Genomic DNA, 18912 nt, shown 5'->3' on the forward strand with positions numbered 1-18912 from the left:
AAAAAAAAAAAAAAAAAAAAAAAAAAAAAAAAAAAAAAACTACAAAAATCCTACCCTGGCATGACTACAGCACTGGATTGAACCTGAACATGGGTTATTGAATAATTTGTAAACGTCTGTCCATTAGAAAATTTTATTGCCAAATAGAGTAAATGTGTTGTTGGTGATGTTTTTATTTATATTTTACATTTTAATAAAAAAATTCAATTGTTAAAAGTTTTTAAAAAGAAGTTGACTATTAACTTATCCATTTTCTTTCATCATTTATGAATAGAATTTATATTTCTTAATTAAAAGACATTAGTAAATAAGCATTATAATAACTAAATAAATAAATAAATATATATATCTATTTCAGATTAGCTTATAGTTTCTATTTTAAAAAATATGCATCTTTTTTTCTAAATAAGCTTTTCAACTGCTAATTTTTCATACATTGTCTTTTTCTAAAATAATATTTATATTATAATTTTTATACATTTTCTAAACTGCCAATAATTTCATAATAGATAACAGTAAATATATCAAGCAAACTTTGTAGAAATATTTATTTTTATGGCTGTAAAATAAAAATAAAAAAATGATTGTTTTTAAAACATTCAGGGAAAAAAACACATTTGTATTTTTTCTGGCATTTTTCAATATGAAAGAATCTAGGATTAATAAAAACTGTTAAATTTTCTGCCAAATCAAATGTATTTAATGATGATAAATCATCAGAAACATCCAGGATAGAATCCAGATGGGTTAAAACAACAAGCAATTTTTGGGGTGGTCCATCCAGATACATCGAGTCCCAACCCTCATCACCTGGCTGCTAAGAAAAAGGCCCTCTAAGTATTGTTAAACGTTGCAATTTTATATTTATATATTTAATTAAAGGCCCTCTAAGTTCATATGGGATGGAAGAGCTATTAAAACAACAACACAAACAGAAAATGTTTAATTTACAATTTTAAGTTCAAAATACAATGATTTTGTAACAAGTTAAATGATTTAGGTGCAAATTTTAACAAATTCATTTCTTTAATAGAAAATTGAAGTATTATCTCACAGTTAAACTTTTCAGATTGATACTTTTGCTTGCAGTTTACAAAAAAGCTGGTTGTGTGTGTTCTAAATGCATTATGAGAAAATGTGTTATGCCTGAAAACTATAAACAAATAAAAAAATTTCTCATTTATACCAACAACTCCATTAAATTCAATGTACATTCAACTCACTATATTTTGTTCTTACTAACACACATTAACAGCATACAATAAATTTAACAAATGAAAATGTCTTATTTTCTTCATACAATGAATTAATAACTTCTTTGCGTGTACTGTACATAAAATATCTATAAAATTAATTTTACCTGTGTATTAATGTTACATCTGAACTGTAGTAAGACTTTCACACAATTGACATGTTGTTTATTTACAGCAACATGAAGGGCGCTACATCTTGCCTTGTTGACGGCATCAATGTCGGCATTCTTTTTTAACAGCAACTCCATCACTTCCGGTTGATTTCTAATAAAAATCAAACTGTATTTTTAATCAAATTATTTAATAAAATAACAATAAATAAATATATATATATATCTTCTTAATGTACCCGAAGGCGGAGTAATGCAATGCCGTATCACCATCATCATCTCTAACTTCTACAGAAGCGCCTGCTACTAGCAACATGCGAACGATATCTAAATGACCCTGATGGCTTGCGACTTGTAATGCCGTTTTACCGGAACTTTTTTGATCAACCTAATCATAAATTTTAATTAGTTACAAAAAATTTACTCGATATTAAACTTTTGAAATTACAATCACCTTTTCTTGAAAAGTCTGCAAAATTTCCCTAACGATCTCGGTGTGACCTTGTGCTGCTTCTCTGACTAATCTGTCGTTACTGGTGCATTCCATGTGTTGATGATCGACGAGTAAATGCCCAAGCAGAGGATCTAACAAAATAAAGTGCGTAATTTGTAGTCATCTGATCTCGAATGGAAATATGTTTATTTTGATATATTTACGACTATAATTCTTACTCGTATGCTCTTCTCTTTGATTAGCAGTCATAGTGTTATTCATTTCTGTTGCCGATCCAGGAACTAGAGATACGCAGAGTGGATTGAACGTCCAGGTTTGACCTTCGGAGTTTACTCGTAAATCGCCATCGGTGTATATTTTTGTAATTTTTCCAATTTTCCCCAACGACTACATTTTAAAAATGCATTTAGCAGAATTGATTTAAGTGTAATTATTACTTGTAATAAATAAATTAAGATTTCATATCGTACTGTTTTCATGACATCGATCCATTCCCCGTGTCCTCTCTGAAGCTCTTTAACTTTATTAGCATCATCAATGATTCTGACCATGTCACCCACAGAAAATAGCATCACCTACAAAACACAAATAAATTAATTATACTTATAAAAATACAAAATGACTTTACAAAGGGTGAAAGTTTTTATTGTCATTTTTCAATTAAGCAAAAGATGCAAATAAACATAATGCTGCAAATTAGTTTATACTTTCTATTCATTTTCTTTAATATTCCATGAAAAAAAAAGTGTTTTTTTATTCTAATAGTACAGAATGAAATCAAATCAGATCATATTCTTGGTCATTAAGAATTTTTATACATTTTTTGTTTATAATTTCTATTTAATAACAGTAACACAACTTCCAATGTTATCTATTTTAGAGAATTATAGATTTAAATAAAGAATTTAATGTATTACGATAAACTTTTGTGTAAAAATCATATGGAAATTTGCATAAAATTGAAGTTAGTAATTTAAGAAAAATCTCCAAATTTCTGGAAATACAGTGTCTGAAAAGTTACCGCAAGTGAGAAATTTGCAACAACATTAAAGTTATATGTATGGCTTTGCAAACAAGACCTGTAATTTGTATTTCTCACGTTTCTACTTTGTGATAGTTGGCATTAAAGCTTTCTAACAATGTTCTGGAATGCCTACCCTCATTTGCCCAGATACAGTTGAACAAAAGTGAGAGTGTAGGTCTGTATTGACTGAGTGATAATGGTGTTGATGATCTAGCAAAGGCCCAACATGTCTTCAGGCCTCTTGAGGACATTTCAGGCATTTGTTTTAGTATCCTATGTAAAACTTCACTTTTATTATAACTTTATTTAAGTAAAAATATAGCCAATGGTATTTACGTTTAATAAATATTAGAAAAATACTGTTTTCATAAAGATAAAATACTTTGCTTCTGTTTCTCTTTTCTGTCATTTCACACCCGTGACAGTCCATGAAAAATTCACAAGTACAGAGATGACGTTTTGAGGCTCTGCTCCACAATAAAATGCAAATATAGAGAAATAGTGTCCATACATAAAAGAGAAACGGAAGCAAAGTATTTTATCTTTATGTAAACATAATACTTTTTATATTTATTAACTTTATTTAAACCTTTTCTGCTATACAGTAACATTACACACACTATAAATCATCTTACTTTGGTTAAAGCACCAGGATGGAAAGTCCAGCGATTATTACATCCTTCGTACTGAACTCTTATGTCGCCTTTATCTGTAACCCTATGTACAGTTCCTACTTTTCCAATATACTAAAATAAAATTTAAGAAATTATTAACTATTATACATAAAAATATCAAATTATATTATTAAAGTATGAAATTTAATATAGTGATTCAAAATGGAATAAGATTAACAAATTTAAAAAAAAATAAATATAGTAAGAGTTAAATTGTATATATATATATATGTAATGTACAGTACATAGTATCAAATTTAATAACTGTATGTTAAGCATATAGGCATGTATGTATACTACACAAATGCTAAAACTGATTCATTATGCATACATTTAAACTGTAAGAAAAACAGGTAATTTTTTTCATTCAGACTTCATATTAGATCATATAAATATATTGCCTATTATACAGGGTCTTCAAAACAAATACTGCCATTTTCAATTATTGTAATTATGTTAATTATTATCGAACTGATATCAACCATCCGACACCAATCAATAGAGTAATCATCCGAGTTGTGTCTCCCATCTGTAGTCAAATGTATCATCGTCTACTACCCTAGGAAGCACTGTACACAGAGATGACTATGCCGTTCACAAAATCGGAATCACTCTTCATTATAAAACATGCCTGATCTGTAGAGCCTTAGAAATGTGGTTGCTGTAAAAGGAGAGACAACGAATATGCCCTCATGAGCGTATCAAGAACTTAACCAGTCGGTTGCACGGTACTACCATTGGAGTAACCGGTTTTAGTTAAACTGTTGCGCAGCACTCCAGTTGGAGTAAGTGTCAATTTTTTTTCGTAATTAACTAGTTGGTGGCGATTTAAGTACTGACTGGCATTTATCTACATAGACTAAGTCTGTTTCAATGAATAAAATATTTGTTACCACTCCTTATTTTTAAATTTACCCACAAAACTCCTTTCCTTTCTATGTTAAGTCTATGGGAGACCCTTCTTTTGTTCATTGGACAATAAAATTCTTGTTTGCACTTCTGTTGAGCTGTATATTATAGCTAAATGACTATCCTTTAACGAATAAGCATTGACTTGGGTTTGTGGGGTGGGAACTTTCTCGAAAAAAGTTATTTTTCTCAGAGCTACATTGTTAGCTACAAACATAAACAAACAATTATAAATCATTATTCTCGTCTATTTTTAGCTTGAATTTAGTAAATTTTTATAAATATTTATCCTATTTAACAAATAAGCATGTTTTTTAAACCATCCAGTCATAAATCTTTTAAAAAACAAAGTACTTCCGGTTATCATGGAACTTTCGTAATACGTAAGAAATACACGTACAATCATTAATACAGTAAAGTAATAATCGCTTGATATATACCACTGTTAATACAATAATGTAAATAACATAAATAGAATCAAATATACATCATCAATACTAAAAAGTGTATTGACCTAAATTTAGAATAATCACCACCCCCTTCCATGCCAATCGGCTTTATAATCTATAGGTCGTATTATTTCTCTACATCGGTTTAGAAAGCTGCATTTTTTTTTTTTTGTGTAAATATAGACCTATCTATCTAACATATATAACAGATTAATCGGATGTTTATTAAAAATTTTTTATTTTTTGAATTCTCGAACTTTATACATTTTTTTAAATGTACATAATATTTTGAAGTANAGCTTACAGTTTTGCCAAATACCTTCTTGTGAGTAAACTTCTCATTTATTCACCTAGTATGTCAGCTTATTTCTCTTCCGTGGATTTTTCCTCAAAAAATAATCTATGTGAAAATAAAACAAATTGATAAGTCAAATTCTAAGAATTGAAATTTAAATGCTTTAAATCATACCTTTATTTTATTCGAAAGGTTGAAAGTGTACGTCCGAGAGAGTCCGATTCTTAAACCATTTAAAATTACCTGTGCAACTAAATCTTGGAAGTAAAAATTTATACGCAAACACTCATATTTTCGTAATATTTATTTGTAAACATTGTAGCAATCTGTAGATTTTTCATTGTTTAAATATTTTTGAAAATTTTAATTTTACATCCAAACAAATTTACTGTTTTATAAAAACAACTTACAAGAATTTCTTTTCTTCCAGTTGAAATAAACAAAATATTGCTTAAAATTGGTAACAGATGTGGTATAAATTACTCTTCTGCAAAATAAAAATAATATAAATTATATACAACTTTTAATAATGTTCCTAATTAACTTGATATGCATATATTTCTTGCTCGTGCATGGATCTCTATTGATTTGCAGCAATTTGAAACGCTCGGCGTTAAATACTAATTAACAAAAGTTGCATCGAAACATATAAATTATTCTCGTGGCAAAAGGGATCGACTCTTTCGAGAGGCAATTATAAATAAATCGATAATTCATCATCTGAATTTCGGTTGTCTTCGTTTTTAGCGTCACAAAAAATATCTATACTCTTCCCACAAATGTTCAAAAATGTAGACTATCTTAGGAAATATACAATATAGGAAAAATATATAAATTGAAATATGACTAAATGTCACAAATACGGAGAAACGAGAACACTAGTCATTACGATACGATTCTGTCAATATTTACAAAATATACCAACAATATTACATAAACATATTAAACATTTTTGATCTACAGTTACTAGTAAAAAGGGGATCGGTTACATTGATTACTGTAAAACATCTTTAAAGGAATCTACGTTTTCTCTGGTTTTCGTCTCGTTTCGCTTTCAAAAAATTTATTGCTCAACGTGGAAGTGTAAAGATAAATTAAAACATTTATCCAGAAATGTACAAATTTTTATAAAAGAAAAGTTTGTTTCTTATAAACTGAAGACTGCATGGTAGACGCAAAGCGTTTTCTGGTTCATTCTCGTGATGGAAAAATTCTTTACGAAATTTCCATATATAATATTTTTTTTTTCCTAGTTGTGACAAAGACAAGGAAGTGATAAATATATGCAGGGACTGCATATCACAGTAATTGTTCCTCGGTAGGAGTCTTTCCATTTAGTCTTTAAGAGCGATTGATGGCACAACAGAATTAGATAAAATTATGATGTAAAACCATCAATATAAATTGATTTTTTTGGTTATCGGTTTACGGCACATGTGGCAAATCTTAAGCGTTTGAGCACAACTGATGCATGCTCCGTGGCCGCAGAGGAAGGCGACGTTTCGCCTTCTTTCCATGCAGATCGAACACGAGTGAGCTTCTTCGATTTCTTGTATTTTATTTTCTAGATAGCGTAATCTCTCTGCACTTGCCTGTCTTACTTTCGAAGATATCACTCTACCACCTAGAAATAAAAATTAAAATGTACAAACTATTTTACACATCAATTAAAATGTATATACACAAATATTTGAAAAGAATTCTTTATACTGTATTTAATTATTGATTTAATTGAAGCAGTGTTTTCCAACCACCAGTCCACAGAAAAATATTTGATTGCACCAACACTGGCACAGTTGATTACAGGTGATGCTTAAATAGTAATCTAGAATTATTGAATATACTTTGTCACATTTGGTAACTCCAGATAAGCATAATTCATAGTCTCATATAATTACTAATCCATAATTTTACTGGTTTGCGACAAGTAAAAAGCCGAGAAACACTGCTATATTAGATCAGACTCAAGATGTAGCAATTAAAAAACAATTGTTCTATCTCATTTGTATGTCATTAACTTATGTATCAATTTTTAAAAAAAGTTGCTGTCTGACTTGTGTTTAATGTTGCCACTTTCTGAAGAATGATATAAAAATGCCATGATTAAGATCTGCAATATAATAATTTTTTTTAATTAGTCGAAATATTGATTATTCACTATCAACAGTATGTAAAATTTTTATTTAAATCTTGTAATTTTGTCCAGAAAATTAACAGCAAAACATGTATTTTGTTCCTTGTTAATTAATATTACAATAATTAAAAAAAAAAAATACTTTTTACAGTGACAGCATTTTTAATCCATCTGAATATTATTATTGGGATATCTACTTTGTGAATTTTATTGATTTAGTTTTGAAATGTTAAAGTAACAAAAAACTTAAAAAAACAATACTTTTTACTTTCAATTCTTAAACATTATTATGATCTCTTTAAATAGATGAAGTGTTAAAAATGAATTAAATGCAATATTTGCAGATTTTACAAATCATGAAATTAAATTAAAATGCTTTATTGCTAACCTGGGCCTATTTTCTTGTGTATCGACTCCTGACAAGCGATACACTTTTTCATTCGAACACAACAATCTTCACAAGTGACGGTATGACCGCACGGATCAAATGTAATGCTTGCTATCATTTCACAACATATTAAACAGTCACTTTCTGTCTGATTAGATTCTGCTGCGGAAGATCCAGGATCGCCATTTTCCCGAGCGATGGAATGGGCTTGAGCACTAAACGTAAAAAAATATTCACTTATTAATTTATTTAGCCGACAAAACATTAATACTGATTTAAAATGCAAACCTATTTAAAGATGAGTAATATAATAGTAATTCTTTTAATTTGTGATTATCGGAAAGAAGCTCTAGAGGCGTTTTTCCTTTGTGATTTTTGTGGACATGTTTGCCACCTTCTTGAGCAATAAAACATGCAATAGCAAATCCGTTACATTTTTCTAGTCCCTGGCCATTTAAATGTTCGACAATCTGAAATTACACATTTATAAATATGGCGGTTAACATCATTATCGGAATTATTTTCTCAACACATTACCCCACTAATCGTTTGTGCTTCTTTAATATCTACTTCTGACTTCTGTTTCATTAATGCTAAATGCATTCCTGTATCTCCGTCTTCATCTTCTGCATTAATATTTGCTCCGAATCGTACTAGCAATTCAATAAGAGAACAATGCCCTTGACTTACTGCTAGTAATAATGGTGTCTGTTTTCTGTTATTCCTAATATCTACTTCGCTTTGTCCCTGTATTAAATAATAATGTATTATAATAATGATATAGCATCTTAATTACCCGGATGATCAAATAAAAATAGAACTCGTGTGAAGTGATACGAGAAATCTAGTAATGCTGCAAGTCAGACTTGGCGAAGCTGCAAACTGGCATTACCAAACTCTTCATGCTGCTGTCCTCGAGTTCTAATTTTGTTTGATCATTCCGTATAATTAGTGTTTAAATAACATTTTCAATACCTGGGTTAATAATGTCTCGGCTACTTGATAGTGACCATTGAGAGCTGCTAAATGAAGTGCAGCAAAACCATCATCTTTCTTTACATCTACAATTTGCCTCGTCTTTGCTAGTAACCTTTCTGTAGCGCTGTTTAAAAAATTTTTTTAAAATTAATTAATAGTGCAATCAAATACCTACAAATATAGAAATTTCAAACACAATCACATGAAAACTTACAAATTGTTTCCCTTTAAAGCTGCATGGTGAAGAACATTAAAGCCTCGCTTGTTTTTTAAAGAGAAATCAATCTCTGGTACATTTATTAGTAAATCTATTATTTCCACATTCTCTTTTCCTATAGCATCGTGAAGTGCCGAATCGCCGTAAGAATCCTGTAAATTATTTTATGACTATAAGTTAACATTCTTTTTTTGACAAAATTATTCTTGAAAATATTATATTGGTTTGGAATCTCATTTAAAGGATTAATATCAGACATGAACATCTATGTTCTTTCTGTGTATGAAAGAACATATTATAAATTTAAAATAATTAACCTTGTGAATTTTGTTATTAATTATTTTGCTTTATGTTAACAAATGTAATTTGGAAGTCATAAATGAAGAAAAAATGAATTCCATGCAGGATTTTAAGGATGAGACAAGGAAATTTAATCGTTATTTATAACATAAAACCATTAATATACTCCTGAAGACAGTTTTCCAATTGGTCATATTAAATAATAAATTCTGCTTTATTGGAATGGATACAATGATCAAATATATCCCAAAAAACCTAAATACAGGGTCTTCCAAGATAAATGCTACCATTTTATATTATTGTAATTATGTTAATTATTATCCGAGAAGTATACAAAATACACCAATCAATACAGTAACCATCCCAGGTTCTTCTCCCATTTACATTCAAATGTCTTGTTTCCACCACCTCTAGGAAGTGACTTAAACGAAAACGGACAGAGAGGGCACTATGGATTCTGCAGTTCACAAAGTCAGAATCATTTGTCATCGCGCAACACGAATAATCTGCAGAAGCCAAAAAATTGTGGCTCTTGTGGAACGTCTGACAACAGCATAAGAAGGTTTGAGTATTAGTTATAATGTGTGCTTTGTGACATGAGATGAATGCATCGAAAAATTGTAATGAACAAATGTGAAACTTGGATGGTTTTCCAATGTTTCAGTGTATGTTAAAGCATTCTTGATGATAATTAACATAATTACAAAAGTTCTAAATGGAGTATTGTTTTTGGAAGACCCTCATACTTTAATGAAAGTCCATCTTAGTCGGTATCTAAACATATTTTAAAACTTTTTGCTCTTAGTTTCCAAAACTTAAAATGTTGACTTTTAAATTTGAACTTGTCTAGTTCAAACCAGACAAATCGGAAGTTCTGCATATATCAAAGTAATGAAATTTGTTTGACACTGACATTTTTGTCCTTCTGTATGCTGGATTTTCACAGATATATTTTGAAGAAATGTCTTATTTCTTAAGAAGTCATGTTGTCACTGTTTTAATATGAAATAATAATAATTTAAAAAAAATAATAAAATAAAAAAGACGTAGTCGTTTCCAAAAACTTGGGTGAACATCATATTTCTTCCCAAGTTTTTGGAAATGACTACATCTTTTTTATTTTTTTTAAAGAAAATTTCATCATCCAGCAAAAATCTAAAATAAAAAAATAATAATAATTTAAATATAGGTGAAAAGAATTGAGATTGTTTTCAAACATGATTATTGTTCCTAATTTTGTTAGATACACTATGAAACGATATGTCTTTTATTTCATTAGTTGAAATGGTCATACACATAACATTATTCTTTTAAACAACAGGAAACGTTTTTCATTCTAGTTTAAAAGCATTTCCTGTATTTCAAATAAATATGGGAAATTCTTTTAAACTAGAATAAGAAACGGCAAACAAGAATACCACATGACTACAGATAACCAATTCTAATCAAGTTTTGGCAAATACTTAGAAATTTTCTAAAATCTATTGTATACTTTGGTATTCAATAGATTTTAGAAAATTCTGTTCCTCAGTCCTCTGGGTTTTTTGTGATATATTTTAACATTTTGTGTACTCTGACATAGCAAAATTTATTATTCATTTGTTTACTCAATTTATTTTGTTTACCATTCGTTACTACAATGTCGAGAACCAAATAAATTATTTGTAATTTGGGAGGTATCATATAATTAAACTAAAAAACTCACCAGAAAGAAAATGGAAGCATTTTCTTCGATTCCCTAACTCCTACATTATCACATACAAACAAAAAAATCAAGTAAGAAAAACTACTGAAAGAAATATAATAAGAAATTAGACAAGTAAATAGGAAAAAGCATATTATTAATCAGACTTCCAGAGAAAATCATAAAGAAAGAATAATTAAATGAGTCTAAAAATAAATACATAAATTAAAAACTAATAAGAAGAGAAAGATAAAGTATTTAAAACATAAAAGAATAAGGCAGGCATATATTTTATTAAATATACATTATGATATAGTACAAATTGGATAAAAATATACAAAAGAATGTTATCGTCGATCTTCACTTTATCCAGTAATAAAAATTTATAATGGACAAATACTTTTGAGTCATTTAATAACTCATTTTCAGGTTCAAATGCATTATAACCCTCCTCAAACGCGAGCATTCAATCAGATATAAAAATATGCTTTAACTTCTTACGAAGATAAACGTAACTGCATAATAAATTAAAAATAAATTAATTAAATACAAAATAACAGATATATAAGAGGAAAAAATATAACAATACTATAAATAATAAGTGTACACCAAACTAATAGCATTTTGTTAAGAATTTCCATGCAAAACAATTAGCTAATTTCAGAGATTATGAAGAAATCTGAAACTGGTATAAAGAGGAGTGCGCCAACGCGACAAAATCTATTTCAGATGCAACATCTGTTGTGTTGATTCACTCCCCTTCATATTATAACAACACAATTATGTTATAATACAATACTACAAATGAGTGTATGCCAAACAAATTTTTGCATACATTCATTATTTGTAGTATTGTTATATTTTGCTCCTATATATCAGTTATTTTGTATTCAGTTTATTTATTTTTGATTTATTACAGAGTTTATCTTTTTTGAGAATTTTTTGTTAATGCTTATTTTCATGTCTGATGACATGTCTGCATGTGAGGAGATTTATTCCACATGTATTTGAACCATGGGTTTAGTTATAAATTAAAAAGAGCAAAGTCATCAATTGGTGCACTGAGTTTGAATTGCCACTGTCTGTGGAGTTTTGCAAGGGCAAAATATAAATTTGTGGTGCAATATCTGAAAAACAGCTTAAAAGGTACAGCCAAAAATGATCTATATATACATAATAAATGCAAAAAACTGTAAAAGAAATAATTTTCCCAGTTTTTATTTATGCTAAAGTACATAATGTAGTCTAACCTAGATGTTCACAAAATACAAGGACTTCGCCATCCTTAAAAAAAAAAAAAAAAAAAAAAAAAAAAAAAAAAAAAAAAAAAAAAAAAAAAAAAAAAAAAAAAAAAAAAAAAAAAAAAAAAAAAAAAAAAAAAAAAAAAAAAAAAAAAAAAAAAAAAAAAAAAAAAAAAAAAAAAAAAAAAAAAAAAAAAAAAAAAAAAAAAAAAAAAAAAAAAAAAAAAAAAAAAAAAAAAAAAAAAAAAAAAAAAAAAAAAAAAAAAAAAAAAAAAAAAAAAAAAAAAAAAAAAAAAAAAAAAAAAAAAAAAAAAAAAAAAAAAAAAAAAAAAAAAAAAAAAAAAAAAAAAAAAAAAAAAAAAAAAAAAAAAAAAAAAAAAAAAAAAAAAAAAAAAAAAAAAAAAAAAAAAAAAAAAAAAAAAAAAAAAAAAAAAAAAAAAAAAAAAAAAAAAAAAAAAAAAAAAAAAAAAAAAAAAAAAAAAAAAAAAAAAAAAAAAAAAAAAAAAAAAAAAAAAAAAAAAAAAAAAAAAAAAAAAAAAAAAAAAAAAAAAAAAAAAAAAAAAAAAAAAAAAAAAAAAAAAAAAAAAAAAAAAAAAAAAAAAAAAAAAAAAAAAAAAAAAAAAAAAAAAAAAAAAAAAAAAAAAAAAAAAAAAAAAAAAAAAAAAAAAAAAAAAAAAAAAAAAAAAAAAAAAAAAAAAAAAAAAAAAAAAAAAAAAAAAAAAAAAAAAAAAAAAAAAAAAAAAAAAAAAAAAAAAAAAAAAAAAAAAAAAAAAAAAAAAAAAAAAAAAAAAAAAAAAAAAAAAAAAAAAAAAAAAAAAAAAAAAAAAAAAAAAAAAAAAAAAAAAAAAAAAAAAAAAAAAAAAAAAAAAAAAAAAAAAAAAAAAAAAAAAAAAAAAAAAAAAAAAAAAAAAAAAAAAAAAAAAAAAAAAAAAAAAAAAAAAAAAAAAAAAAAAAAAAAAAAAAAAAAAAAAAAAAAAAAAAAAAAAAAAAAAAAAAAAAAAAAAAAAAAAAAAAAAAAAAAAAAAAAAAAAAAAAAAAAAAAAAAAAAAAAAAAAAAAAAAAAAAAAAAAAAAAAAAAAAAAAAAAAAAAAAAAAAAAAAAAAAAAAAAAAAAAAAAAAAAAAAAAAAAAAAAAAAAAAAAAAAAAAAAAAAAAAAAAAAAAAAAAAAAAAAAAAAAAAAAAAAAAAAAAAAAAAAAAAAAAAAAAAAAAAAAAAAAAAAAAAAAAAAAAAAAAAAAAAAAAAAAAAAAAAAAAAAAAAAAAAAAAAAAAAAAAAAAAAAAAAAAAAAAAAAAAAAAAAAAAAAAAAAAAAAAAAAAAAAAAAAAAAAAAAAAAAAAAAAAAAAAAAAAAAAAAAAAAAAAAAAAAAAAAAAAAAAAAAAAAAAAAAAAAAAAAAAAAAAAAAAAAAAAAAAAAAAAAAAAAAAAAAAAAAAAAAAAAAAAAAAAAAAAAAAAAAAAAAAAAAAAAAAAAAAAAAAAAAAAAAAAAAAAAAAAAAAAAAAAAAAAAAAAAAAAAAAAAAAAAAAAAAAAAAAAAAAAAAAAAAAAAAAAAAAAAAAAAAAAAAAAAAAAAAAAAAAAAAAAAAAAAAAAAAAAAAAAAAAAAAAAAAAAAAAAAAAAAAAAAAAAAAAAAAAAAAAAAAAAAAAAAAAAAAAAAAAAAAAAAAAAAAAAAAAAAAAAAAAAAAAAAAAAAAAAAAAAAAAAAAAAAAAAAAAAAAAAAAAAAAAAAAAAAAAAAAAAAAAAAAAAAAAAAAAAAAAAAAAAAAAAAAAAAAAAAAAAAAAAAAAAAAAAAAAAAAAAAAAAAAAAAAAAAAAAAAAAAAAAAAAAAAAAAAAAAAAAAAAAAAAAAAAAAAAAAAAAAAAAAAAAAAAAAAAAAAAAAAAAAAAAAAAAAAAAAAAAAAAAAAAAAAAAAAAAAAAAAAAAAAAAAAAAAAAAAAAAAAAAAAAAAAAAAAAAAAAAAAAAAAAAAAAAAAAAAAAAAAAAAAAAAAAAAAAAAAAAAAAAAAAAAAAAAAAAAAAAAAAAAAAAAAAAAAAAAAAAAAAAAAAAAAAAAAAAAAAAAAAAAAAAAAAAAAAAAAAAAAAAAAAAAAAAAAAAAAAAAAAAAAAAAAAAAAAAAAAAAAAAAAAAAAAAAAAAAAAAAAAAAAAAAAAAAAAAAAAAAAAAAAAAAAAAAAAAAAAAAAAAAAAAAAAAAAAAAAAAAAAAAAAAAAAAAAAAAAAAAAAAAAAAAAAAAAAAAAAAAAAAAAAAAAAAAAAAAAAAAAAAAAAAAAAAAAAAAAAAAAAAAAAAAAAAAAAAAAAAAAAAAAAAAAAAAAAAAAAAAAAAAAAAAAAAAAAAAAAAAAAAAAAAAAAAAAAAAAAAAAAAAAAAAAAAAAAAAAAAAAAAAAAAAAAAAAAAAAAAAAAAAAAAAAAAAAAAAAAAAAAAAAAAAAAAAAAAAAAAAAAAAAAAAAAAAAAAAAAAAAAAAAAAAAAAAAAAAAAAAAAAAAAAAAAAAAAAAAAAAAAAAAAAAAAAAAAAAAAAAAAAAAAAAAAAAAAAAAAAAAAAAAAAAAAAAAAAAAAAAAAAAAAAAAAAAAAAAAAAAAAAAAAAAAAAAAAAAAAAAAAAAAAAAAAAAAAAAAAAAAAAAAAAAAAAAAAAAAAAAAAAAAAAAAAAAAAAAAAAAAAAAAAAAAAAAAAAAAAAAAAAAAAAAAAAAAAAAAAAAAAAAAAAAAAAAAAAAAAAAAAAAAAAAAAAAAAAAAAAAAAAAAAAAAAAAAAAAAAAAAAAAAAAAAAAAAAAAAAAAAAAAAAAAAAAAAAAAAAAAAAAAAAAAAAAAAAAAAAAAAAAAAAAAAAAAAAAAAAAAAAAAAAAAAAAAAAAAAAAAAAAAAAAAAAAAAAAAAAAAAAAAAAAAAAAAAAAAAAAAAAAAAAAAAAAAAAAAAAAAAAAAAAAAAAAAAAAAAAAAAAAAAAAAAAAAAAAAAAAAAAAAAAAAAAAAAAAAAAAAAAAAAAAAAAAAAAAAAAAAAAAAAAAAAAAAAAAAAAAAAAAAAAAAAAAAAAAAAAAAAAAAAAAAAAAAAAAAAAAAAAAAAAAAAAAAAAAAAAAAAAAAAAAAAAAAAAAAAAAAAAAAAAAAAAAAAAAAAAAAAAAAAAAAAAAAAAAAAAAAAAAAAAAAAAAAAAAAAAAAAAAAAAAAAAAAAAAAAAAAAAAAAAAAAAAAAAAAAAAAAAAAAAAAAAAAAAAAAAAAAAAAAAAAAAAAAAAAAAAAAAAAAAAAAAAAAAAAAAAAAAAAAAAAAAAAAAAAAAAAAAAAAAAAAAAAAAAAAAAAAAAAAAAAAAAAAAAAAAAAAAAAAAAAAAAAAAAAAAAAAAAAAAAAAAAAAAAAAAAAAAAAAAAAAAAAAAAAAAAAAAAAAAAAAAAAAAAAAAAAAAAAAAAAAAAAAAAAAAAAAAAAAAAAAAAAAAAAAAAAAAAAAAAAAAAAAAAAAAAAAAAAAAAAAAAAAAAAAAAAAAAAAAAAAAAAAAAAAAAAAAAAAAAAAAAAAAAAAAAAAAAAAAAAAAAAAAAAAAAAAAAAAAAAAAAAAAAAAAAAAAAAAAAAAAAAAAAAAAAAAAAAAAAAAAAAAAAAAAAAAAAAAAAAAAAAAAAAAAAAAAAAAAAAAAAAAAAAAAAAAAAAAAAAAAAAAAAAAAAAAAAAAAAAAAAAAAAAAAAAAAAAAAAAAAAAAAAAAAAAAAAAAAAAAAAAAAAAAAAAAAAAAAAAAAAAAAAAAAAAAAAAAAAAAAAAAAAAAAAAAAAAAAAAAAAAAAAAAAAAAAAAAAAAAAAAAAAAAAAAAAAAAAAAAAAAAAAAAAAAAAAAAAAAAAAAAAAAAAAAAAAAAAAAAAAAAAAAAAAAAAAAAAAAAAAAAAAAAAAAAAAAAAAAAAAAAAAAAAAAAAAAAAAAAAAAAAAAAAAAAAAAAAAAAAAAAAAAAAAAAAAAAAAAAAAAAAAAAAAAAAAAAAAAAAAAAAAAAAAAAAAAAAAAAAAAAAAAAAAAAAAAAAAAAAAAAAAAAAAAAAAAAAAAAAAAAAAAAAAAAAAAAAAAAAAAAAAAAAAAAAAAAAAAAAAAAAAAAAAAAAAAAAAAAAAAAAAAAAAAAAAAAAAAAAAAAAAAAAAAAAAAAAAAAAAAAAAAAAAAAAAAAAAAAAAAAAAAAAAAAAAAAAAAAAAAAAAAAAAAAAAAAAAAAAAAAAAAAAAAAAAAAAAAAAAAAAAAAAAAAAAAAAAAAAAAAAAAAAAAAAAAAAAAAAAAAAAAAAAAAAAAAAAAAAAAAAAAAAAAAAAAAAAAAAAAAAAAAAAAAAAAAAAAAAAAAAAAAAAAAAAAAAAAAAAAAAAAAAAAAAAAAAAAAAAAAAAAAAAAAAAAAAAAAAAAAAAAAAAAAAAAAAAAAAAAAAAAAAAAAAAAAAAAAAAAAAAAAAAAAAAAAAAAAAAAAAAAAAAAAAAAAAAAAAAAAAAAAAAAAAAAAAAAAAAAAAAAAAAAAAAAAAAAAAAAAAAAAAAAAAAAAAAAAAAAAAAAAAAAAAAAAAAAAAAAAAAAAAAAAAAAAAAAAAAAAAAAAAAAAAAAAAAAAAAAAAAAAAAAAAAAAAAAAAAAAAAAAAAAAAAAAAAAAAAAAAAAAAAAAAAAAAAAAAAAAAAAAAAAAAAAAAAAAAAAAAAAAAAAAAAAAAAAAAAAAAAAAAAAAAAAAAAAAAAAAAAAAAAAAAAAAAAAAAAAAAAAAAAAAAAAAAAAAAAAAAAAAAAAAAAAAAAAAAAAAAAAAAAAAAAAAAAAAAAAAAAAAAAAAAAAAAAAAAAAAAAAAAAAAAAAAAAAAAAAAAAAAAAAAAAAAAAAAAAAAAAAAAAAAAAAAAAAAAAAAAAAAAAAAAAAAAAAAAAAAAAAAAAAAAAAAAAAAAAAAAAAAAAAAAAAAAAAAAAAAAAAAAAAAAAAAAAAAAAAAAAAAAAAAAAAAAAAAAAAAAAAAAAAAAAAAAAAAAAAAAAAAAAAAAAAAAAAAAAAAAAAAAAAAAAAAAAAAAAAAAAAAAAAAAAAAAAAAAAAAAAAAAAAAAAAAAAAAAAAAAAAAAAAAAAAAAAAAAAAAAAAAAAAAAAAAAAAAAAAAAAAAAAAAAAAAAAAAAANAAATTTTTTTAAATGTACATAATATTTTGAAGTAAACAATCGTAAAGCATGATATGTGAATGATAAAAGGCAAAAAACCGATCAGATCTACAACAATTTTTAAGTGAAATATTACAAATTTAAAAATTAATATAAAAACCAGAAAATGTCACGCAACAATGGTGTTGTTTCAGATTATCGAGATGCACACCTGACTGGTTAATACAGTCAAACGTATGCCATGCAACACGAAGTGCAGGCATCAAGATATTGTAATGGGAAAATTTAAGACTTGAACGATTTTCCAATATTTTAATGTATGTTACAACATTCTCGGATAATAATTAACACAATTATGGTAATGTAAAGTGGTAGCATTCTTTTTAAAAGACTGTGTGTATGCAATGATAAAGGATTTAAATAGCAATAAAATGAAACTACTGTTTAAAGTGAAATAAAGAATATTGTAATAAAATTTTCTCATCATATAATTGAAATTGGGACATTCAAATCTGCCTCAATAGACTTTCTTTTTAACATAGTCATTATGTCGATATTTAAATTAAACTCTCAAAAATATTAAAAACATTAAAAAAGATGTTATAGTATTTGAAAGTGAAATAAAATTTATTATTGTCATTATATAGTTTCTTAATTTTCTCTGAAGTATATTAAAGAAAAGATTTATCAAAATTAAATTGAAAACTTTAATGCATTTGCATTTACATTTATATGATATTACTTTATTATATTTTTTATTAATATTTTAAAAAAGAAAAATGTAAACGAGAATTTTATTATGAAAAAAGTCTATGAAAATAAATGCAACTTATGCAACTTTAAATGCTCATTTAAAATCAGAATGTTTCTTACTGTTAATTTATCAAATCTGTATCTTGATAAACATTGAAAACAGCACAAAAATGCTAAAATTTTACATCTGACTATAACAATGCTATTAATTGCTAATTAAATGTCAAATAATTTGGTCTAAGATAGGCTTTAGGTGCCATCTCTTCAATAAATTTAATAATTAACTTAGAAGGTTCCAAAAGAAAAATTCTGTGCATTTTATTTCTTAACTGCTAATTGTATAGGTTAGATAAAATCTTGATTTTATCACGATAAAAAAATTTCAAGGTCGACCACGTCAAAACCAGGTGATTCCTTATAAATGAACAATGTGCGTGTGTAAAACTTTTTTTTTCTATTATCATCTAACTACTCTCATTAATGAAAGTTTATTCAAATACAAATATAAGACAAAATAATAGCAAGTACTTACTTCGGCCATTCTAGGATTCCATCCTCCATGACCTTCTTGCATAACTTTAAGCTTTTCGACATCAAGCAACACTTTGACTTTATCTCCGACATTAAACTGATGTTTCATGGCCGAAGGATTTACCGAATAAGCTTCGACTGTTTGACCTGCGATAACGATATATTTTTAACATAAACCGAATTCCACAATACATCAAGAATAAAATTATAAATTTATATCTTTAAGAGCAGTTGGAAATATACTTAGTAGAAGAGCACAAAATATATTTAAAAAATTTATTCTAAAGGGTGGAAAACATCGCTCGAACTTAACTACTGTATCTATGATGACATTGACGTTATCAAGACGTCACACAACTTTCTAGTCTTGACGAACTAATTTAGTGTTTAAATAATACTATTTTCACAATAAATATTCCTTAAAATAAT

The 18912-nt window shown here is 20.9% G+C and overlaps 1 protein-coding gene across 1 annotated transcript in view; it reads right to left on the reverse strand.

Moving 5' to 3' along the window:
• LOC111617358 (E3 ubiquitin-protein ligase MIB2-like) overlaps window positions 1–18689 on the reverse strand; it is a 31649-nt gene extending 12960 nt beyond the window's left edge. The window contains exons 1-7 of the mRNA XM_023358660.1: window positions 18485–18689; window positions 3477–3587; window positions 2288–2392; window positions 2036–2204; window positions 1818–1948; window positions 1603–1751; window positions 1361–1517 (exon numbers count right to left, since the gene is read on the reverse strand). Coding sequence (XP_023214428.1) covers window positions 1361–1517; window positions 1603–1751; window positions 1818–1948; window positions 2036–2204; window positions 2288–2392; window positions 3477–3587; window positions 18485–18592 — 930 coding nt within the window. The 5' untranslated portion in view covers window positions 18593–18689. The remainder of the gene's footprint in view (window positions 1–1360; window positions 1518–1602; window positions 1752–1817; window positions 1949–2035; window positions 2205–2287; window positions 2393–3476; window positions 3588–18484) is intronic.
• Between the last annotated feature and the right edge of the window lie 223 nt (window positions 18690–18912).

This window comes from Centruroides sculpturatus, unplaced genomic scaffold, assembly GCF_000671375.1.
Source record: "Centruroides sculpturatus isolate CEXI.00-Female unplaced genomic scaffold, Cexi_2.0 scaffold2477, whole genome shotgun sequence".
Lineage (NCBI taxonomy): Eukaryota > Metazoa > Arthropoda > Arachnida > Scorpiones > Buthidae > Centruroides > Centruroides sculpturatus.